Genomic DNA, 25593 nt, shown 5'->3' with positions numbered 1-25593 from the left:
TTGAAGCAATTTTAAATGGAAGGTGCTTACACCTGGGAAGTTTTTGGGGATTATGAAACTACAATGTTCATAGATGAGAAAAATCAAAAAACAAAAAAATCGCCATTCAAGTCAGCATTTTTAAGGGTTTTTTAGGTTTTCACGATTTTGCTTGAAAACCGCAAGTCCTATCGAAATGGGCCTTAAGAAAACGTTGTAACTACGAAAATTCTCTATAAGAGTTACCTTTAAGGATAAAAAGAATAAAAAAGAAGCGGGCAACCTAGTTCGAAATTTGCTCGGCCTTCTTTATTCTTTTATTTTTATTATGTCAGAAATGAAGTAGGCAAGCAGGCCAGGCAGCTTATGTACCCAGGCCTTTAAGGTAGAAACACAATGAAATACGCCGCTTTTTTACGCTCAGTTCCATGTAATAGACTAAAGGCCAAGTACTACCTAATTCAAATGAATTTGGCAGCATTTGAATTAGGTAGTACTTGGCCTTTAATCTTTTACATGAAACTGAGCGTGAAAAAAGCGGCGTATTTCATTCTGTTTACACCTTTAGTACAAACCCGTTCGTGGGTATTGATTTGGTTACGAAGTTTTTCGGCAAATCACACACACGCGACCCGAACGCAAAGTAAGAGAGCAAATGTTTTGATTTTTTTACTTCAGTCATGTACTGAATTTCATGCAAGCAGGTTGATGCCGCTTTATTTGTTTATTTTTGGGTACACAGAAAAGATTTTGCAGTTGTACAGCAAATATGTGGAGGGAAGAATTTGAAAATGATTTTTGTTTTGTATTAAATTTTTTAATGACGCAGAATGCCTCGTCTGCAATGCAACAATAAAAAATGTATGTATGCTTAAAAAAGTCTTAAAAAATCATTTTTATATACAATTTGTTTTTTCTCTCAAAAAAATTAACATATGAAGAAAAATACTTTTCAAATTATGAAGTTATTTATATTATTTTTAATTTAAGTCATACAAAGCGAACGCGCCAACAATATATTTTTCATTTCACACTCAATATGAAAATCATCACCCTGTTCTGTCTGTGTAATTTTACCCACACATAAACAATTTAAGCGCTCGCTCTTCTTGGTCGGCTATGCTTTAGTACCATGATTATTGTATATTCTCGCTCTCCCTTCAAAGATTATGACAAGGAGAGAGAATTTCTTTATATAATATAATATTTTACGCTTAGCTTTAACTTGTTTAAATTATTCTTAAATAGAATTAATTATACTCATAAAATATATAACAATAAAGTTATTTATTTTTGTTAACATTCACGGAATCATAACCTTATTTTTAAGATGTTTATCAAATACCCTTAATTATTTTGAAAAACTTACATGAATTAGAAATCTGCGTCCCATTGATAGGTACAATAGACGATTCCACACATAATATTTTTATAAATAATAAATTAAAAGAAAATAATATAAAATCCCGAGTAATTTGAAACATGTTATTGTTTTCACTGTTTCTCAACGAACTTTAATAAACAACTCTTTGAAAACATCCAGCTTATATACTGATGAGCAAAAATATGTTTCTGCAAGAACAAAAACTTTAATTTGTTTATGTACATACACATATACATATGTATGTTGTTATGTTTAATAATATTTATTTTAGAAAGTTTTGTTATTGAAAATTTTTCCTTAATAAATGTAAATAAAATAGGTTTTGTTTATCTATTTTAAGAATAATTTAAATTAGAAGATTGCAACAGGTATTTTGCAATTTGATTGCGTCAAATTGTTATTTATACGTAGACAGATACGCAAAACATTGGAGGGTATTATATATTTTGTCACTGGGCGCCACGAACATCCTTTATTTCTGCTGGGTTTATGGATTGATTATTGGAGTAAGATTTATTTTCATTTGTTAAACGCATTTTACACTTAACATGTCAATTCCATACAATAGGTCTGTTAGATAACTCAAAAGTTTGTACAAATTTGTACAAAATGCTGTTCGATAACAAACTTGTTCAATAAAAGAGAAATAAGAAGTAGTTGCTAGTACTTGCAAATACTTTTTACTTCCGAAGTCATCGAACAGGCCTAATATCTGTCAAATAAATGACGTAAACCTCCAAAACAGCTGTTTTAAGTTCAAGCGTAAAATGCGTTTTAGTTAGTGTTTTTAATTTTCTTGAAATTTCTACATATTTTCCGTTAAGTATATATATAATCCCAGCAAAAAATGTTGGAAGTTGTGCAATTGGAGTCATGATTTCACAACATCTTTCGATGTAGTCCAACAGAGTTATGAAAAATGCACTCCGTTCGATGCATTTTATAAGCAGTTACTGTAGAGATCCCTACAGAAAAAAGCAGTTGGTTGATCCCTATACATTTCTTCAAAAGATAAACAAGAGTGTATACATTTCGAAGAATTTGTTATAAAATAAAGAAATAACTTGAGTTGCGATCATTTTTGCGGTAATTTACGAGACGGAAATTTTTAATGGAGTGGAGTTCGTGTCCATGTCGAAAGCTGAACTAGTGATGGGAAGGCAACATAAAAAAACTTTAGGATGATGAAAGAAAATCAGATGCGCTTGGATTAAATCGAGAACGGAGGAAGTAAGCTCAAATGTGATTGAATTTAATGGAAACTTTTTTAATTTGTGTTTATATAATAAAGTTCTTTGTGTTCTTGCTTTACATAAATAATAAATGCATTTTATTTATTTTGGAATATTTCGCAATGGCTTGCATTTTAATTGCATCTTTGGACTGATTAAAAATGCAATCCGAAGAGTGCCTTTAAATTCAATCCAAAACACTACATCAAAAGCTGTGATTTTTGATTTTGCCTAATGCTTGGTTTACATTACGAAATCCACTCGGTTTCAACTCTCAATTCCTGGACTGGAATCGACTGGATTTCATTTGACGTTTAAGCAAAGGAATTGACAGTTGAAATCGCGTGGATTTCGTAAATGTAAACTTACTATAACCCTGCGTTTACAAATTACAGGACAGTTGCCTTCATGTATTGATTGTCAAAATCCCACAACTAGCCTGTGTGACGTAAGCGTCCCGACAACTGCAAAAACAGTTGTAAAATTTTTAATGAAAATCATCTACATCTTTTAGTTTTCCGTTCACATATTTTGTTTTTGTTCATGTTCTTTTGTTTTCAACACATTTCAATTATAATCACACTTATTTTTACAAAAATGCCAAAAATTGGACTTCCTTACTAGGCGTTTACACCAGACAGTTTGTCTTCAAATACAACTCTGATTTACTAACACAAACATACATTTATCGTTTGTCTCCCAGCTGTCCATCATTTTTTCACAGACAGTAAGGAAGACAAATTTTTGGCATTTTTGTAAAAATAGGTGAAATAATAATTGAAATGTGTTGAAAACAAAAGAACATGGACATAAACAAAATATGTGAACGGAAAATAAAAAGAAATCGACGATTTTCATTCAAAATTTTAAAACTGTTTTTGCAGTTGTCGGGACGCCTACGTCACACAGGCAAGTTGTGGGATTTTGACAATCAATACATGAACTCAACTGTCCTGTCATTTGTAAAGGCAGGGTTACTGTCTGTGAAAAAAATGATGGGCAGCTGGGAGACAAACGACAAATGTATGTATGTGTTAGTAAATCAGAGTTGTATTTGAAGACAAACTGTATGGTGTAAACGCCTAGTAAGAAAGTACCAAAAGTTGCAACACTTTTCACGTATCACAATAAACCAGGTAGATGGTCAATTGCTGCAACAATAAATTTTAGTATCAAAATTCGTAAATAATGTGAAAAAATATTAAATTACTTTGTTACAATGCTATTTTTCATTGTGTTCCCGTACTTTTTAATAGTAATGTTACAAAAAAGATCGATTTATCAAAAAGTGTTTCCCCATACAAATTTCTTAAAAATACGGGAACGGAAATTGCAAAAACTCCAGCAGAAATGTCAAATTCAACGTATCAGCTATCGTATTTAGATGCCAAAGAACATGCTGTTAGTTTCTACTAGGCCAAAACTGGTATAAGACCATAAACTTCAACTAACCTCAAAATAACCTAACATTTAAAATTATAAGTTTAGTTTAAAACTATTGGTTTTTGTAAAAAAACATCGATTTATTTTAAAGGTAATTTAATAAAATTTTGATTCTTTTTCTTTATAAACCCAGACGTTCCTTTATACCCATTTGCTTTATCAAAGTGTAGAGAGAAAACGAAAATTTGGCAATCTGAAAAATATTAAAAAAAATTGTTAAATGAAAAGCACAAATAATGTATCTTTCACAATTCATCCAGCTAAACCAACTTACACTTATAAAACTATTCAAATTTATGGGAATAATTTTTCCAGCCCATAGTTCCATACTTTTCTGTGTGCGTTGTATAAAGAATACTAACATTTTGCGATAACGTCTATCCTTTAGAATCCATGATGAATGAAGAATTTCCGTTGCCAGTGTATCACTATCGTACAGTAGACATTGAGCATAGTAGCATAAAGGGAATATTTCGACAATTACGGCCAAAAAGTAAAATGACGAGGCGACCTTGGATGCTATATTCGTGGAAAATATAGCAATATTTACAAGTGTTATACTCAGGATTGCAGCTGTTATAGAAAATTGTAAGAAAATGGTACGTGAGATAACGGGCGAAATTACATTGTACAACCTGGAGTGGAGTCGAGGGGGAGAAAGAGAAAAGTGATAGTTTATTTTTCCATTAGGATTATTATCTGAGGGCTAAAAAGTAAAGGTCAAAAAATGCGCCTCTTCCAGAGCCTGCAAGAATCTAAAAATTTTTACTACAATAACACATTTTTCTTTATGTTATCGAAAAATATAGTGCTGGGGCTGGATTCTTGTTCTATGAACATTTGAAATGAAAAATATTTCCTTTATAATTTTTTTCATTTGACAGCTTTCTCCTTTATAAAAGTTTTCATTTCACATTTTCATAGAAACAGAATTGAGCCCCAGTTCTGAAACAGACCAAATGTCATGAAATTAGGTGCTCTTAGATCGAATTAACCACTAAGGTTAAGTCATGATATTACTCTAGTATGAGTCGTAATAATTTCTGAAAATTTCCTCTTTGTCTCTAATTTGTGAAATTGTCTTCCTTCGATCGATCAGGTATGATTCTTACTATGGTCATTAAATTATTCGGCGTTTGTCTCAAGTGTAAAAACTATCGAGAAAAATCCTTCATTGTGCCTTATGCTTGGTTTACATTTACGAAATCCACTCGTTTTCAACTGTCAAATCCATAGGTTAAACGTCAAATGAAATCCAGATGATATTTCATTTGACGTTTGACCTATGGAATTGACAGTTGAAATCGAGTGGATTTCGTAAATGTAAACTTAGCATTAAGAGGGTGTTGATGGTGCTCAAACGACAACTTGAACCTCAACCAGCCGCATCCGAATAAAAACACAACCTGCCTCACTTGGGCTGAATAATCTCCAGCTGGTACTTCTAGATTTATGTTATCAGGGTTTTTAGTTGTCCATGTGCATCTATGTGTATATAGGGACGGAGAACGAATTACCACGAAATTATTGGATATTTAGAGAGTTATAACAATGCATATTTTAGTACATCCCTTCAGATAGCAGAGAATTCATAGGAGTTGTTTACACTATCAATGTGATATGTGTTGAAATTTTCCATCTCTATATAGTCGTTGATGTGTGCAATATTGGGGATTTTCCTTACGCCATTTTCTTTTTGCGTCCATTCCAGCAAAAATGCAGTGAAATTACGTCTCCACATTGCCTGCGGGGGAATGATTTTATTTCGGATCACATGACATTATGTGTGTTCGTTTACTCAAAATTTGTGCAAATTGTTACTAGATGTTGTTCGTTTACTCTACAGTACAATACAAAAGAGCTTAGTCGATTGCAAGAAGTTACTGGACTTGTACAAATTATCGAGTAAACGAACACACCTATTGATAGGTAGTGTAAACTACCTCTTACTAGGCGTTTACACCAGACAGTTTGTCTTCAAATGCAACTCTGATTTACCTACACATACATATATTTGTCGACTGTCTTCAAGTTGTCCATAATTTTTTCACAGACAGTGGGGTTAACAAATTTTTGACATTTTTGTAAAAATTAGGTGAGATGATTATTGAAATGTGTTGAAAGCAAAAGAATGTAAACAAAAATAAAATATTTGAACCGAAAATAAATCGACGATTTTCATTCATAATTTTACAACTGTTTTTGCAGTTGTTGGGACGCCTACGTCACACAGGCAAGTTTTGGGATTTTGACAATCAATACATGAAGTCAACTGTCCCGTCATGTGTAAACGCAGGGTTAGTGATATATTTTTACGACTCTTTTTTAACGTTTTTAAGTCTTTCTGGTTTCTAAATGTGTATAAAACGCTATATTGACATCACGTTGATTCAAGTTTCCGCTTGTTTCATGGCACAATTACCCAGGTAGTGGCATTGTCAAAATTTTGAATATGTTATGTCAAAACTTTCTTTATTTTGTTGGGGAAATTACAACAAAAATATTTTTTTATAAAGCGATTTGACTTTTCATATTCGATCAGCTGGTGTGATACCACTACCTGGTAGTTCTGCCATGGCTTGTTTCTCTCATGGTACAAATACACAGGTAGCCGCATCGGCAATTGTTGGTAACATAAGATGTCAAAATTTGACATCAATTCAATGAAATTGACACATTATGTTACCATCAGCTGGCTTGATAATGCTACCTGTATTATTGTACCATGTCTCTCACTCTATTCAACATATTGGTGATGCCAACTAATTAGTTTTAAGGTAAGGTCACATTAGGCAAATATTTGCTCAAAAGTGGAAAAAAACGATCTATAAAGCCCTACCTGACGGACGTGCTGATTTTCATAAAATAAAAAACAATTTCCCAATTCGTTGAAATTATTATTAATTACAACACCGGCAGGTTTCCTGCTTGCATTTAATTGCAATGGAGGAGCCTGATGATCTTATGTACGATATGGAACATGATGTGACGGAAGTTATTGCCTCAACTTCCACAAATATTCTACCGCCATTAGCAAACAAAGCAAGTACACAAACAAACATGCAGAAAACTACTAACCAAAATGACCGTAAAAGACAGCGCATTGAGAGCGCACTTTCGCCAATAAACGTTGACGTTTCTGATCTTGCTAGAAGGTTATCAAACTTTAACCCTCAAGACCAGAATAAATTTGGAATTTTAGGTGCATTAGCAGATTTGGACATCGAGGCTACTATGCCAACCAACAAACCCAATACAAAGGAAGCCAATGATAAAAGGCCGGTTAACAAGGTCTCTTGGTGCCCACCCATCTTTGTTTTTAATGTAAACACCACGGCCTTAGCGCAAAAGCTAAAGTCGTCAATGCCAGACTGTGTGTTCAGAATCAAGAACGTAAACAAAAGTAAAAGCAAATTATACTTCACCGACCCAAAGGTGCATGCATCCATGATGGAAATATTAAAATCCAAAAACATTCAATCTTATTCATTCACCCCTAAAGATCAAAAACAAGAATCTCTAATAATTCGGGGGCTATATTTCTGCTCAAATCCCGATGACATAAAACAGGAACTTGATGAACTAGTTCCGGAAATTGTACACAATGTCACAAAATTTAAAACACCCTCCTCCATAAAGAGGAATGCTGACACTGGTCTTTTCCTGGTTTCCCTTCACCCCGGGAAGAAAACTGGCGAAGTAACCCATATTCGGGAGCTATTAGGCCAAACAATGTTTTGGGAAAAACCAAAAAAGAAAGGTGGAGACGTACAATGTTACAGATGTCAACGATGGGGGCATGTATCCAAGAATTGCAATTCGTCGCACAACTGCGTCAAATGCAACCAATCACATCTTCCAGGTGAATGTCAAAGGACCAAGTCAGACAACTCTGACCCTTACTGCACTAACTGCGCTATGAGCGGACATCCAGCAAATTGGAAAGGTTGTCCTTCTTATAAAAAGTACGCACTTGCCAGAAAAAATAAAGTAGCCAAGGCCATGGAAGACAAAGCCATAGCACAAAATAATGTAGCTAAATTATTCAACATGTCTAAGGTAACAAGTGGCAAATCCTTTTCTAGTCTTTTCAATACTGATACTCCTTGTAAGAATGATGGAAGTAAAAACAAGAAACCCCAAATCATTGACGACTTTCTAAAACTTGCCAACTTCTTCCTTGAACCGGAAGAACTCACTCTGGAACAGGAAATTCAACTTTTTTTGACGGAATATAAAAACCTGCCAAAGCCTGAAGCCAAAAAACAATTCTTAAGGCTTCTATCAAAGGTCAAGTCTAACTATGGACCATAGATCAATAAACTTTTTAACATTTAATGTACGTTCCCTTGTGGATGCGAGTCGACAATTGGAGTTAAGAAATATGCTCTATAACAACAATATTGATATTTCATTTATACAAGAATGCCACATAAAGAAAGGCAGACATGTCCATATTGATGGTTATAATTTCATCTATGATTACTCTCCTATTGGCGTTGCAGTAGTGCTAAAGAAATGTATTCACTTTGAAAGGATAACTGTGAATGACATTGGCATAAACACAGCATTTATCAAGGTAGAAATGCCATACAGTAATATCATTAAGAAGTATCTAGTTGGCTCAGCTTACATCCCATGTAGCTACCCTGTTCAAAGGCTGGAATCTGATTTGAACAAAATAATGCAATTGGCAAGTAGATTTGATGGTTTCATCATTGGCGGAGACCTAAATTCCAAAAGCCCGGCATGGGGTGACGTATTTGAGAACTCAAATGGTAAAGTTTTGCGCTCCTGGCTTGAGGACAACTCGATGGATGTGACAAGGCTTTGTGATTCTGGACCTTCATACCCAAGTGGTCCATCTTTTTTGGATCACTTTTTAATCAGTTCGGTGCTAATTGATACAAGAAACCCCAATTTCAAGATTTCTTCCAAACCAACCTTCTCTGACCACTTTCCTCTATTGTTGGAATTGAAACTAGATCAACCAAACTTCTTATTGAATTCTCCTCGAATATTTACATCGTATAAGAACACCAATTGGAATCATTTTCGTCGAGATCTTGATCTAGCGTCCCGTCAAATGATGCCGCCGTCGAATAGAAACCTTGGAAACGAGGAAATTGACGTCCTCATTACAGACTTCAATGCTTCATTTGCCGAAACGCATAGAAGTCATTCTCAACAAATTGAATTGAAGGATGAAAAACCTCCTATTTCCGACAGAGTGCGCCATTTCTTAAAAATTAAACATCAATGGCAGAAAAATCTGAAGAAAATATTTCATCGATCTGGTAACAGGGTGAGTCGAGAATACTCCATACTCTCAAAACAAATCCAACTATTAAAAATATTAATTAAGGAGATTATCAACATTGAAAACGCTGAAATATTTAATAATAAGTTAAAAAAAAATTAAACCCAGTCCTTCCGCCTTCAAGGAGATTTCCAAAATCACTGGAAAAAACAAGTCTGCCTTCTGCCATAAAATTCAGAATGGCGATAATACCATTACAAACACTTCAGAAATTGCAGATCATTTTAAAAACTTTTATTCGTCAGTCTTTGAAGAATTTATGCCATCATCTCCAGTGGAAGATCTTAACTCCCGTGTAATGTCATGCATTAATTCAACATCTTCTCAGATCTATACTTTTGATGACAACTTCAATTCTCTTCATAATCCGGACCTGTATCATTTTGTATCTCCTGCAAAGATAAAAAGTATAATTAGTAGCGTAAACAACAAAAAATCCAGTGGACCCGATGGAATCTCTAACTTCATTGTTAAAAGATTTCCCGACTCCACTGTTAATCTACTGACCTGCATCTACAACAACTGTATCAATAATGGATACTTTCCCTCTCAATGGAAAATAGCCAAAATAATACCCATCAGAAAAAAGGCATCAATTAATACGGTTGATAATTTCCGCCCTATTTCCCTATTATCCAACATCGGGAAAATTTTTGAGAGAGTCCTGAAAGAAAAAATGGAAGATGAATTTATTGTTGATCCCATATCAGATTATCAATTTGGATTTAAAAGTGGCCATTCTACTCAGCATGCGCTGCTTAAATTTCATAATGACATTACGTCGAATTTACGAAATCAATCCTGCACTGTGGCTATATCTCTGGATATACAAAAAGCTTTTGATTCCGTCTGCCATGTTGGAGTCCTATACAAATTATTGCAGCTGGGGACCGATCCTTTCATTGTCAAGATCATGGAGAGTTTCTTTTCATCGCGCAAATTCACGGTGCAAATCAAAGATGCATCATCCACAATGGGGGATGTAAAAAGTGGTGTCCCTCAGGGCAGTATTTTGGCACCATACCTTTTTAACATCTTCCTGCATGACTTCCCGCATGTCTTCCAACATTCGAAGGCTATTTTGTATGCAGACGATTGTTTAATCTACACGCATAGCCTCTCACCATCCCAAGCACTGGCTTCTGCTACTTCTCATCTGCACACAATCAACGATTATTACAAACGGTGGGGCATCAAAATCAATGCTGCTAAGTCTGTTGCGATCTGTATACGCAATGCCTCGGGGAAATGTCCACGTTACGTAGTACCAGAAAGTAAGCTACTTAAGTTATCTTTAGATGGCGTAGAAATCCCCTTTGAAACATCCATTAAATACCTCGGCATAAACTTCAATAATCTAATGAAATTCAACACTCATGCCCGCAACATCATGAAAAAAACAAAGGGAGTTATAGGGAAGTTTTCATACATCCTTAATAACAAATACTTACCGCAGAAAACAAAGCTGCTTCTTTACAAGGTTGCCATAAGATCCATACTAACTTATGGTTTTCCAATCTGGTTTTCTATTTCGCCAGTAGTTGCCAAGGAGTTGGAAATCCTAGAAAGAAAGATTTTGCGGAAATGTGTCAACAAAAATTTTGAAACTCAACAAAAACGATTTTCCAATACTTACATATACAATGCGGCTGGCGTTGTTCCATTTTGTAAGTATGCTCTGTACCATCAAAAAATTTTTGTAGAGAAACTGGCAACCCATGAAAACTCCCTAATAAGCATAATTCACGAATTGGAAAAACACACATCCTGGACCGAATCATCTTATCTATCGTCAGTGGGCATCCTAAACGAGAATCTGGAGGAAGATATAGATGATTATACTTTACCACACTTTTTTACGAAATCAGTACCTGGATCCCATAGAGGATAACATAACCAACTTTTATCTGTGATAATATATCTATTGCACAATTTTTTTTTTTTTATAAACATTAGTATTCCACTGCTCTTTGCGGAGCTTTCGTTTTTAATTTCACACTTACGATAATTATATACATCCGTATGTACATATGTATGTATTATTAATTCAATTCAATTTGTATTATATATATACAATATCGCTGTTTGTTATGCAGTTTAACAGCCTGTATTATTGTTATTTAGTTTTAATTTGTTGTTATTTATTTATTTATACAGACAATAATGCTCTGATCGTCATAGTCGAGGCCTGGAGCAAGCCTTATATTTCATACTACTATTTGTTTACATTTTACATTATGCTTTGTCATATTTCGCATGTAGCATTTCATTCACTTATTGTTATTAGAGTAAGACAACAATAGCTCTAAGAATTTATCCATGTCATCATTTCGCTTTGATTACCTGTATTAAGAAAAGAAGAAGACTCAAATAAAATATTACTTACTTACTTACTTGCTCAAAAGTGACAAATATTTGTTTGCCACAATTTGACCAGCAAATATTTTTCAAACGCAAACAAGAAAACAGCTGATTTTGGGAAAACAAAACTATTTGGAAGCAAACAAAAATTTAACCAAATTGCTTTTAATGTGAACACCGTTCAGCAAATATTTTCCTCCTTTTTTGACAAACATTTATTTGGACTTACAATTTGTTTGTAAGAGCAAACAAGAGCAAACATCTGCTGAAACACATTGTTGTCACATATTAAAAAGGGGCATATGACCATAAAATGACGAAATTTCTTGTAAATGTATAATTCGAAGTCAATAATTAGTGAATAAAGAAATAAATAAATGGGAGGTGAGGGATTTAAAAAACCAAAAATGTTTTACAATCGATGAATCCGAGTTTCAACCAATTAGAATTCGCGAATTGCTAACATATTCTATATAGTATGATTGAAAATCTATATCCATAAGGTCGACCATAAAAATTAATTTACGTGGAAGCTGTGTTGGCATCAATGTAGAAAAATAGCTAAAAATGGGTTGAAGCCAACAAGTTTTTTATGCTCCCTTCTGATTTCTGGCTTAACCTTACATTTTATAGACATATGCTCAAAGAAAGACTCAAAGAATACTTCATGGGCAATGTGATACTAGTGTATCATTTTTCGATATATCCACTGCATCCACCTAAAATTGATGCTGACATTTTGAAGCCGGAATTTCGGGGTTTTTCAAAAAAACCTATTTTTTGAGTTTAAAATTTACAAGTGTTATTCAATTTCCTTTGTAGTTTTTTTTACGCGAGGGATCTAATGAGACCTTCCGCGATCGAATCCATCGACTAAAACCGCGGATATAGATACCTTGAAAATACGAAAATCGGCAAAAATGTATTTTGACGAATCGGCGTATTAAACCGCGATTTTCTTTAACATTTCTTACATAAATGGAATCCTTTATACGCGATTTTACCAAAAATAGAATGTGGAGGCACATCCGCGGTTCGTAAAGAATCTGTTTGAAATAGGTGTATATAGACATATTTTTGATGGGTGCTACTGAAACCGGATGCGCATCAAAAATGGTGGGTTTTAGAAAAACGCAAAATCTCAGAAATTATTAGACGTATTGGCATACATTACAATAGTAATTGTGACGTAATTATTGGTAGTGGTTACGCGGATTTAGTTTTGTTATTTATACATCCAATACTGTCTTGAAAACAACAACCGACGTTTTAATCCCGATTATCTGTCAACTTTAAGAAATCAGTACAAAAAATCTTCTTTCTTTTAAAAATATTACCGTGGCAAGCTGTAAATAGCTGCGGTAAAATGTAAATTTTTTCGAAAATTTTTGAAGAAGCCAAACAAAGTGCCGCATATTGAATTTGACACTGTTTTTCATTTGGTTATTATTGTTATACATGGATTTTTATTTATACGCCCAATATTATCTTCACAAACTTCACCAACTAATTTTACAAAAAGCGCGATTTTTTTTATAAAAAAAATTCAATACAAAGAAGCTTCGTTTTCTATGTTTAAAAACATTATCTTGATAACCTGTATATTATTTTCATTAATAGAAAACGTTTTCATGGTAAACTGTCTTCACTCTTTTGGTTGAAATACTACATATTTTAAAGAATCATATTGGCATTACAAATCGATCGATTTTCTAAGAACATGTTCCAAGTCTTTTACCATTTGGAAATTATTTAAAACAAGTAAAAATGAATCAGTCGGCTTTGCCGACAGAGATATACCCTCAGCCTGTTCACATTGACAAAATTTTTCCCAAAATACGTATGTATCATGGCACAATTACCCAGGTAGTGGCATCGTAAAATTTTGAATATGTTATGTCAAAACTTTCTTTATGTTGTTGGGGAAATTACAACAAAAATAATTTTTTATAAAGGGATTTGACTTTTCATATTCGATCAGCTGGTGTGATACCACTACCTGGTAGTTCTGTCATGGTATGTATTTAGGGGGTTTTAAAATTTTTGGGCGTTTGAACAGACAAAAATGTTAATTAGGATTAAAGATCAAAAGTTTTGCGGAGGAGATACTAAAAGAATGCTCGACATGGACTGTTATGGAAGTGGATCTCCAGCCACAACATATGGTGCCATAGGGGGTTTTTACACTCTTCGGGCTGTTTGCTCAAGAAGTATGGATTTGCCCCTAAAAAAACTTTTACCATCGTAATTGAGGAAGCGAATGATAGTTGCTTCAACAAAAATTAAAGTGATTCGAGAGCATGCCTTAAAGTGAACTTACCCGAAATTTTGTTTGGGAGGTACCGGATGGAGTGGACAAATATAGTCCATATTTGAACCTGACCTATATCTGGTAGATATATTAGGATGTGTTTAGTATAGACCAATTCGGCCACTTTCTTCAAGAGTTACCGTACGAACAATTTTTCCGAACAATTTTGAACTTTTGTGGGGGAGGTACCTGAAGGAGTGGACCGATATGGCTTATCTTCGAACTTAAACTATGTTTAGACAAAATCTTACTAAGGTCATATTTTGGACCGAATCGGCAGATCCGTTCGAGAGTTATCTTGCGCCCCAACCACTTCACACGATGTCAAAGGGTTTTTTGCAACTTTCATGCTATTTTCTCAGGAAGTATGGACTTGCCCCTGATGAAACTTGTACCGTCGTATGGAGGGCAGTGAATACAAGTTGCTAAAACAAAAATCAAAGCTATTCGAGAGATGGCCCTCAACTGAACTTTTCCGACATTTTGTGTGGGAGGTACCTGAAGGAGTCGACCTATTGAGACCATATTGGAACCTCATATTACTCTGGTAGAAAGTTTACGCTATACAAAGTATGGACCAAATCGGTCACTCCCTTCAAGAATTATGGTGCGCACAAACTTTCCGAACATTTTCGAACTTTTGTGGGGGAGGTACCGGAAGGAGTGGACCGATGTAGGTCATCTTCGAACTTAAACTAAGTTTGGGCAAAATATTACGAAAACCAAAATTTGAACCGAATCGGTTAAACCGTTCGAGAGTTATCGTGCGCTCCAGCCAGCAGGACAGACAGACAGACAGACGGACGGACATGGCTAGATCGACTCCAAATTGTCTGAAACACATTTCGTCCAAACATACTTGGGGTCTAAAACCATTATTTCGATGAGGCACATTTTCATCGTATCAAAGTGTATATACCCTCCTTAGCCTAAAGGCTGAGGGTATAAATATAGTTACTCTATCAAATCCTTATGATCCTTTATAACACTCTTCAGCTCTTCCAAGTTTTCCTCAGCCGATTGTTCCAGACGCGAACCCATTTTACGTATTCTCAACAAAAGTATGCGTACATGAGCCCGCAGAATGCAAACATAAACAGTGCCATACGAATCGTTGGCGACCTGTTGAAAGCAAGTCCAACTTGTCAGTAAATATTCAATAAATGAAGCCAAATAAAATTCCATTTTTGAACGTCTCCAATCGATGACAAAAAGATTTATCGAATATGCTGGTACACCAGATACCAATGATGAAATAAATGTCATCGTTGTATATGTCCAATAGGCGGCACAGTAACCAACAACTATTCGCCTTCCCAAATTGCGTATATTATATAATTCCTGAACTTCATCCTCGGCCTGGCAATGCATGTCCATTTTATCCATTAGTTTCTCAGCCGCCTCCAATTTATGTTTGTAATAGACAAGAAGTAAAATTTTTATAATACAACCATAGACATTTATCACTCCCTGAATGGAGGATAATACGACACCATAATTAACGGCGACATCAGATTTTACAAAATAACTGGACGTAAAGCTGATGGGTACAAAAATTGTCGTCAAACAGTGAATAGTTATGGCATAGAAAATATATGGATGTGGATTCTTCTTGGTAATGTGTAGACCTATTATGCGGAAACAACCATATAGATAGGATACAGCTTGCTTAGTAGCCACCGTTTTGTTGGGAACTCTTTGAACGGTTGTCACAAATTTTATTGGCAATTTTGAATCTGCAGATGTAGAATATGTTAGAACAATTAACTTTAAGTGCAATAAATTGTCTTCTTACCGTTAATCTCTCCTTTGGCCATTTTGGTAATTAGGTGGGACCAAACTCGAAGTTAATTTGCAGAATGAGAACCACGGAAACAAAACGCCTTTTATATAATAGGTCAATGCTTTAAAAATTACATATGTTTGTTGTTGTAGTTTTTTCTATTAACGGAAATAGGAGTTGTTTGGTAAAGTTTTATTATAGTAATTATAGCGGGCAATCTTTTTTTAACATTTATACACGGAGAAAAAGTATGTTGGAGAATTTATATATTCCTCAAATTTGGCAAAATTAAAACAAATATTAGATTTCTTGTGACTCTTAAGCGCTCGGCACATACGGTGCGTTGAGCGTTGTGTTACAACAACCACATGAAAAAAGTGTAAGTGAAGCCAAATTTTTTGAAAAACAACAATATGGCTGACGCATTAAAGTTAAACATAATTTAACTGTTTTGGGACAACGCGTGTCCCAACGTGTCACTAAACGGACCGTATGTGCCGAGACCTTTAAGCCTTCGGCACATACGGTCCGTTGTGCGACGCGTTGTGCGTTGAAAACAACAACCACATGAAAAATGTGTAAGTGATGCCAAGTTTGTTATTGAAGTTTTCATGTGGTTGTTGTAACGCAACGCTGAACGCGCCGTATGTGCCGAGGGCTTTAGGGGAGGAACAGTATAGGTACGTTTTAATGCACTAAAAAGGATCACGTGAGATAATAAAAAATATGAGATTGGCATCACTGGAGGGATTTTCATGTGGTTGGTGTTTTTTTAACAACTTAACATGAAGTTGAAAACATATGGTCTGTTCCAGAACTGTAAGAATCTGCTAATTTTTACTATTTTTTCCGATAACATAAGGAAAAAATTGCTATCGTAGTAAAAAGTTGTAGATTCTTGCAGGTTCTGGAACGGGCATATAATGTGTGTTTGTTTACTCAAAATTTGTACAAATTGTTACTGGATGTTGTTCGTTTACTCTACAGTACAATGCAAAAGACCTTAGTCGATTGCAAGAAGTTACTGGACTTGTACAAATTGTGGAGTAAACGAACACACCTATAATAAAACTGGAAATACAGTAATACTACGTTTATATTTACGAAATCCACTCGATGAAAACCCATCTGAAATCCATGGGATTTCATTTGACGTTTGAGCAATGGAATTGACAGTTGAAATCGAGTGGATTTCGTAAAATTAAATGTAGTATAAAGGTTTGACTAAAGTTGTGCGTCATATCTGATAAAAGAATAAAATATAAAGAACAATTGGTCTTACCAATTAATTTCTTTCAGTGTGTTTCCCCCACCTAGAAATAAATCAGTTGTTAGTCGGTGTTTAGACGTTCAAAGTTAATGGGAAAGAAAATTGAGTTTATGGGAGAGGTAGTAGAGAGAAGAGGGCGTACACACACCCCTGTACTCGCAAATTTTGTTTTGTTTCATTATTCCTTGCAGTTTTTTCCGCACTTTCTTTTATTTTATTTTCTCCGCCGGCAAATAACAACGCATACATTTGAATTAAAAACTTTTGTGATGAAAAATAAATTGAACAAAAAACTATCAGTAAAAATTAATAGTAAACATAAACATATGTATTTATTTAAATTTAAATTAATTTCTATAAGAAATATCGCCTTAGTATTGCCTTTAAATGATCAAATGAGAAAATGAGTGTGAAGAAGAATCAGAAAATTTACAAAAAAAGCATTATTTTCGTGTCTAAACTGCAAGGAAATTTTAAAATAAACTGAGAAGTTTTGTTTTTTCAAAATAGTATGGCTTAATCCCATTGTTGTTGTTTTATTATTTTAAAAGCAACTAATTTATTAGTGGAAAAAACTGAGAAGAAAATTTGCCATTTCAGTTTGAACGTATAAACACGGACTTAAATAGCTTCTTCCTATTTCCCTTTTCAAAGTCCCAATTTACATTAGGCGAGTTTACTTGCGGCAATTGTCACTTTGATGGAGATAGAGGTGAGGCATATGGTAACCCTTTGCCTCTCAGCCCCCTCTCTCACCTACAAACTGACAATTGCCGCAAGTAAACTCGCCTAATGTAAATTGGGACAAAGAAGTGTGGCAAACTTTTTTTCCTTGACAACTATTGTTTTACTTCTAAAATTGTTGAAAACAATAATTAAATGTGTTATTCTATCACACAACTAAATATTGCATACACCCTTATTATAAAGTTAACTAATTAAAAATCACAATCAATTTCATAGTTAACTTTGTCAGGGTCTTTTTTTTTTGAAAATTGAAAAAGGAAGCTAAGGTGAAAGTCTAGATGTAAAGGCCTCGGCACATACGGCGCGGTGAGCGTTGTGTTACAACAACCACATGGAAACTTCAAGAACAAACTTGGCATCACTTACACATTTTTTACGTGGTTGTTGTTTTCAACGCGCAACGCGTCGCACAACGTACCGTATGTGCCGGGGGCTTAAGAATGTCTAGTCTATTGAAACAATTAAGCTGAGAACACAACGAGAAATTCATGCTTATCCAAGCCTGAACTTGTGTAGAAGAATAAAAAAATCTAAAATCGCATTTGAATTAGGTAGTACCTGACCTTTAATCATTTACATGAACTAGAGCGTGAAGCAAGTAACAAAAGTCATCGTGTTTCTACCTTTGAGGTAGAAACACAATGAAATACGCCGCTTTTTCGACGCTCAGTTTCATGTAAAAGACTAAAGCGCTCGGCACATACGGTGCGTTGTGCGTTGCGTTACAACAACCACATGAAAAAAGTGTAAGTGAAGCCAAGTTTTTTGAAAAACAACAATATGGCTGACGCATTAAAGTTAAACATAATTTAACTGTTTTGGGACAACGCGTGTCCCAACGTGTCACTAAACGGACCGTATGTGCCGAGGGCTTAAAAGCCAAGTACCACCTAGTTTAGGGTTGGAGGCAAGTTGAGGGCGAGGGAGTTGAGTTTCTACCTTTGAGGTAGAAACACAATGAAATTCGACGCTCAGTTTCATGTAAAAGATTAAAAGCCAAGTACCACCTAGTTTAGGGTTGGAGGCAAGTTGAGGGCGAGGAATTTGAGATTAGGCCAAGTCGAAGGCGGTGTAGTTGAGGTGGGACGATTCCCAACCCCCCAAGAAAAAATGTCCCAACAATTTGTCCAGCCCTCAACTTGCCCCCCCCCCCCCCAAACTTCCCGCCATTAATTTCGAAATAGTTCCGACATTGAAACAATTTCATGGAATTATGCTTCCCTAGATCGAGTTAGTAGAGTAATATCATAAAATTGCTGTAGTAGGGAACTTGGTATAAGAATACCAAGTTTCATGAAATTTTTCAATGAAAACGCTTTAGTGAGGACCGGGACTATATTGATCAGTTATTTCAGAATTACGTATTATTAGGGAATATGACGACCATGCTGATATTATTCCTTCTATTATTGTTGATGCTAATCGATATTACCAATATATTTTTATATTGGTAGCAACTGTTACGAAATATATCCTTAAAATATTTCGTTCGTACTGAATCTTGAATCTTGAAAATAGTTATTATTTTTCATTTCTTTCTTTTTTTGGTTAAAGAAATGTATATCTGCTTACCTTTTTATTTGCAATGAAGTATATTCCAACGCCATTTCTTAAAAATGTGATTTTCATTGATTTTTTGTTTAGACTTAATGACTCCTTTTTTCGTCGGTACCTGACCGATGATTTTCGATAATTACCGACATAAAATACCTACAAAAATCGGTCAAATCTGTATACAGAATAGCACTTACCGATAAATATCGCTAACTATCGACATTTTGTCGTTAATTCCATAGGTAGAAAGTTACAGAATCGCACTACAGGTATGAATATGGTTGGAAAATGCAACACTGTAGCTAAGGCTTATAATAGCTTCGTTCCAGAACTAACAAGTTTTTACACATTTTGCAAATTTTTCCCCAAAATGCGTTCCCATACATCAAAAAAGTTGCAAAATATTCACTTCTCTTTAAACAAATATGGCGGTGAATAGCTTTCTCTTTAGAAACTTTTTACACGACAAATTTGGGCGAGCAAAAATGTGCAACATGTTTGCCGGCTTCTGATTGGCTGATACGCCGACTTTGATTTTTGTTGCAGTTTTTTTGGCGTTTCTGCCACTTTCCCGTTCCCGTACATTTCGGAAAAATGTTTATGTGGAACTCATTTTCGAACTCCCAATTTACATTAGGCGAGTCTCTGTTTGTAGGAGAGACACGTATGAGGAATAGAAATGGAAAAAAAATTACTCGTACCGGCAATTTTTAGGCAATTCCTCTTATAGTTTTCCCAGCAAAATAAATTGGAAGTAGTGCAATGTGGACTAGTTCTGTCACGGCATGTTTTGATGCAGTTCAAACGGAGTCGTGAAAAAGGCACTCCAGTCCTCACATTTTAACTGCATTTGGATGCAATCCAAAGAATCACATCCACTTGTCACATTTTAACAACATCCGGATGCAGTTCAACGGAGTCGTGAAAAAGGCACTCCAATTCCTCACAATTTAACAGCATCCGGATGCAGTCCAAACGGAGTCGTGAAAAAGGCACTCTGTTCGCTACATTTTATTAGCAGTTGTTAGAGATCCCTACATGTACATAAATCAGTTTGTACATCTCTACAGGCAGCGGTATACATTTTACAAAAAGAGATAAGCGTGTTAACATTTCCAAACATTTGTTAATACAAAGTAAATAATATTTAATTTGTGAACATTTTTCCGGTAACTCACGAGAAGAAAATTTCCGAATGGAATGCTGTTGGAGTATATGTCGAAAACTTAACTGGTGATGGGAAGACAACCTATTTAGCAGATGAAACAAAAACAGTTCAGCTAGGATTAAATGGAGAGCGGAGGAAACACGCATGTTTGCGATTGAATTCAATGGAGAATTTTCATAATTTGTGTTAATGTAATAAAGTTCTTAATATTTTTGTTTACACAAATAATAAAGGCATTTTTTTTGTTCTGGGATATTTTGTAATGGCTTGCACAATTTCCGCAGAATGCCTGTATCAAAGCACGTGCTTTGGACTGACTCTTGTAAAAATCATGAGTGAAAATACATAATTTGATGCACTTCCAGATCACTTGTACATATCATTTAACTGCCTCTTTGGATGCAAACTTTTTACTGGGTTCGTATTTGACATTATTTTGAAAACGAGAAAAATTGACGCAAGTAAACTCGCCTAATGTAAATTGGGACTATCTGTGTGGAATGTGTGGAACTTTTGAATCTGTGTTGTATCCTTTATTATATGTATTGAAATCTCTATCTGTTTTACTTGTATTACTGTCATCAGTGTTTGTCATTATATACTCATTAAGTCGATGGTCAGACTAGCACGATTTCAACATGGCGACGTCAAGTTTATAGGCGAGGGGTATGAAGTAGTGAAACCCATGTACATGGTTTTCTGTGTTTGTTGTGTTGCCTCTTCTTGTTCTTCGTTGCAAGATTTTTTCTTCAATTTTCTTTCATTTTTATTTTCTCAAGCAAACGTTAACAACAAAACAAACATAAATATATTTAATAAAATCATTTAATAAATGAAATAGTGAAAATTTAACTATTAATATTAATTTAATTATTAATGTTAATTATTTTGTGTTGTTTTTTGGTTTATTTATGTCTTTTTTTGTTTTTATTGGTATGAGAAACACAAAGAACGCGAATGGTAAAATAAAGAGGACACGCAAAGATCTTAAATTTCACGTTAACGTGTGTGGACATTAACGAAATTTGAAAAGAAACTTTAACGAAATTGGTTTCATGAAACCTTGCTAGTTTGACCATCGACTAATCAATACCTGTTTTATTGTTTTTTTTTTTTTTACATTTAGACTATGCTGGATTTAGCAAATCCAGTGGATTTAAGTTGTCATTTTCATACAATATATTTCAAATAAAACCAGATAATTGCTAAATCCAGCATAGTCTAAATCAGGCATAAACCTAAGATTACGGTTTATTTAGAAGCCATTGTTCGATATTAACTCCCTTCTTGCTATAACCTTTTACTATTTTTTATTGCGATAACAAAGAAAATATTGATATCGTAGTAAAAATTTTAGATTCTTGTAGGTTCTGGAACAGGCATATAATTAGCAATCTTCTTCTAACAAATAGGTATACACTGAGGCAAAAATATGTATTGTACAGTTGGGCAATATATTCCCTAGTTCACAGTCCCACTTCCAAAACGTATGAGCAACGTCATAAAAACTTAAGCGCTCGGCACATACAATGCGTTGTGCGTTGCGTTACAACAACCACATGAAAAAAGTGTAAGTGAAGCCAAGTTTTTTGAAAAACAACAATATGGCTTACGCATTAAAGTTAAACATAATTTAACTGTTTTGGGACAACGCGTGTCCCAACGTGTCACTAAACGGAGGCGAGGGCTTAAAGCCCTCGGCACATACGGTCCGTTGAGCGTTGAGTTACAACAACCACATGAAAAATGTGTAAGTGAAGCCAAGTTTTTTGAAAAACAACAATATGGCTGACGCATTAAAGTTAAACATAATTTAACTGTTTTGGGACAACGCGTGTCCCAACGTGTCACTAAACGGACCGTATGTGCCGAGCGCTTAAGGGCCGCGGCACATGCGGTCCATTGAGCATCGCGTTACAACAACCACATGAAAACTTCAAGAACAAACTTGGCATCACTTACACATTTTCCATGTAGTTGTTGTTTTCAACGCGCAACGTGTCACAAAACGTATCGTATGTGCCGAGCCCTAAAGCGGGGTACACACGATCGGTTCTGCTCAAATAATCGGTTGCTTGTCAGTGTGGCCGTTCATTTTAATCAGTCACCAAAATATTTTGTGGTTGCTGGAGGGTTTGACATTTATCGATGTTTCCGAAAAACCGACAGTCAAAACTGAAACAAAATATGTGAACGGAAAACAAAAAGAAATCGATGATTTTCATTCATAATTTTAAAATTGTTTTTGCAGTTGTCTGGACGCCTACGTCACACAGGCAAGTTTTGGGTTTTTGACAATCAATACATGTACTCATCTGTCCTGTCATGTGTAAACGCAGGGTTAATATAAATGAATTTTCCAAGGAGATTATATTAGGGCTTTACCTAAATTGAACTGCGTGCGTACAAAAATACCTACTTTTTCATCAAAACGTGGCCTTTTGTACGAGAAAAACAAACAAATACGAAAAACAAATTATACATTGATAAAGTAACTCGCATTCGAAATATTTGTTTTTTGTTATCAAATAATATATTTTTATACGCACAACGTATTTGGGTAACATTTATTAAAAAATATGCATTTAACTTATATTTTCAATAACCCACATACGCACACCCAATTAATTAGGTAATTGCCTTATTGGTGCCTTTCAACAGCACTTCTCCCAAGTAAAATCTCGAAAGTTCTTGCATCTAATACCTGGTTTATGCTTATGCATATGTGCAGCTGATTGAACATGAATTTTAAAAACAAGTTTTTGCAAATTTAATTGTTCATGAAAATGTTTTGAGCTTATGAGTAAAATATATAATAAAAAATTTTCATGTGTTATTTTCAGTGTCTGGCACAAGAGTAATTTTGCCATGAAAAAAGTGCCGGAACACAAAAGGTTTGTTCGATAACTCAAAAATTTGTGCAAATTTGTATCAACTTTTACAAAATGCTGTTCGATAACAAACTTGTTCAGTACAAGAGAACTGAGAGAATTTGCTAGTACTTTTTACTTGCGAAGTTATCGAACAGACATATTGAAATATTAATACTGTAACAAACTAATTAAATTTGTTCACCTTGTTTACAAAGTTTTGATATTAAAATTGTTTGTTGCAGCAATTCGCACATCTACCTTGTTTATTGTGATACGTGAAAAGTGTTGCAAATTTTTGCAATCATGGTAAATTTTAAAATCATTAAACGCCTCCGAAATCACGAAACGATGCCGAATGTAAATCAAACATGTCAAAACTTTGTTATGGGTCTTTACACTATATGTTTTTTACACCTTGTTTACAAAATTTTGATATTAAAACCCAGCAAAAAGTTTTCATCCGCGGATGCAGGTAAATCACTAGAACAATTGCGGCTGGAGTACATCTTTTACTATGAATTCACCTATGAATTTTACAAGGGAGCGCGCAGCTAGGATGCATTCCATTTTGCTTCCACGGCACACAGCTAGGATGCAATCCATTTTCGATCCACATCACAGCCTTTAATGTAGTGTTTTGGATTGAATTTAAATGCAGTCTAAAGATGTTATAAAATACAAGCCATTGCAAATATCCAAAAATAAATAAAATACATTGTTTATTCATGTAAAACAAGAATATTAACTTTATTACACTAACACAAATTATAAAAATTCTCCATTAAATTTGATCGTAACTAAGTTTACTTCCTCTACTCTGCTTTTTATGACATCGAAATTGATATTGTTTCATCATCCAAATGGTTTTTCATTTTTTCTCCTACTTCAATTCAGATTTCCAAAAAACTCCAACTCCACTTCAAAAATAATTTGCGTCTCGTGAATTACAGCAATGTTCATAACTTTAGTTTGTATTTTTTATAAAACAAATTCTTAGAATTTTAACACTTTGTATTCAGAAAAAAAGACTGCGACTGTTGGGATCAAAAAATTGGCTTGCTTGGCTAGGGATCATTAAGCGAGTGCTTCCAAAAAGTATCGAGCGCAGTGCATTTTCATAACTCCGTGTGGACTGCGTCGAAAGATGTATTCTTCCAAACTTTTTTGCTGGGATTGTTTGTTGCAGCAATTCGCACATCAACCTTGTTTATTGTGATACGTGAAAAGTGTTGCAACTTTTGTGTAAACGCCTAGCAAAGGATCATTGAGTTGCTTCTTCTTCTCATATTACGCAGTGCTATGTACAGTAGGGTTATGACTTTTTTACAACCTCATATCCCTGTATCATAGCGTGATGAGTTTTGCCATAATGCTACATTTACATTTACGAAATCCACTCGATTTCATCTGTCAATTCCATAGCTCAAACGTCAAATGAAATCTCGTCTGAAATCCATTGGATTTCATTTGACATTTAACCTATGGATTTGACAGATGAAATCGAGTGGATTTCGTAAATGTAAACATAGCATAAGATTAAATAAAATCTTAATTATAAGGTGATTCGGTGAAAAAACCTCACGCACAAAATGATTTTAAAATTTGAATTTATCAAAATTATGGAAAATTTTTTGAAGTCACTGAAAACAGATATATAATTGAAAATAAACTTTAGAGCCACATGAGATAATTAAAATGACATACAATTTATTTCTCACTATTTTTCTTCAATTCTGAGAATCGTCAAAATGTCGTAAACGCTTTTATTCAAAAATATAATTTTTTAGCAAAAAACAAAAAATTTAAAATTTTTTCAAAGTGACTTTTTTCGCGACTTTTTTAATATTTGAATGAAATAAACGTTATTATAGTTATTAGTAGGCTTATATTTATTCATTCGTGCAACAAAAAATAATTTTTTTATTTTTTTTTTCATTTCATATATTTTTTCAAAAAATTATTTTTTTAAAATCGATTTGTGCGTGAACTTTTTTTATATTTCAATGGAATAAACGATAGCATAGTGATTAGTAGACAAAAGTTCATTCATCCCTGCTACAGGACATCATTTTTGAGGAAAAATGTCAAAAAGTCATAACCCTAATGTACAGTAAAACAGGCAAAAGTAGTAAAAGTTGTAAACTGCTCCTATGTAAATTGTATGGTGT

At 34.4% G+C, this 25593-nt stretch overlaps 1 protein-coding gene across 1 annotated transcript; it reads right to left on the bottom strand.

The window, feature by feature from the left end:
* Window positions 1-4112: 4112 nt before the first annotated feature.
* LOC141398972 (odorant receptor 7a-like) lies at window positions 4113-16014 on the bottom strand. The gene is made up of 4 exons (XM_073976824.1): window positions 15826-16014; window positions 14989-15766; window positions 4313-4673; window positions 4113-4231 (listed from the first exon to the last, which is right to left on the bottom strand). The coding sequence occupies exons 1-4, from the start codon at window positions 15845-15847 to the stop codon at window positions 4160-4162; spliced, it is 1233 nt and encodes a 410-aa protein (XP_073832925.1). The 5' UTR covers window positions 15848-16014; the 3' UTR covers window positions 4113-4159.
* Between the last annotated feature and the right edge of the window lie 9579 nt (window positions 16015-25593).

This window comes from Musca autumnalis, unplaced genomic scaffold, assembly GCF_047663935.1.
Source record: "Musca autumnalis isolate F117 unplaced genomic scaffold, ASM4766393v1 scaffold_3, whole genome shotgun sequence".
In the NCBI taxonomy this organism is placed as follows: Eukaryota; Metazoa; Arthropoda; class Insecta; order Diptera; family Muscidae; genus Musca; species Musca autumnalis.
This window is presented reverse-complemented; position numbering and strand designations above follow the sequence as displayed.

Excerpts from the sequence above, each read along its gene's own strand:
- LOC141398972 (XM_073976824.1), bottom strand. The coding sequence starts at position 15,847 with ATGGCCAAAGGAGAGATTAACG. Across the intron at positions 4,674-14,988 it reads GATCATAAGGATTTGATAGA|GTTGTACAATGTAATTTCGC; the intron begins GTAACTATATTT and ends ACTCCACTCCAG. Across the intron at positions 4,232-4,312 it reads ATTTGAATAGTTTTATAAGT|ATTGCCAAATTTTCGTTTTC; the intron begins GTAAGTTGGTTT and ends AATATTTTTCAG.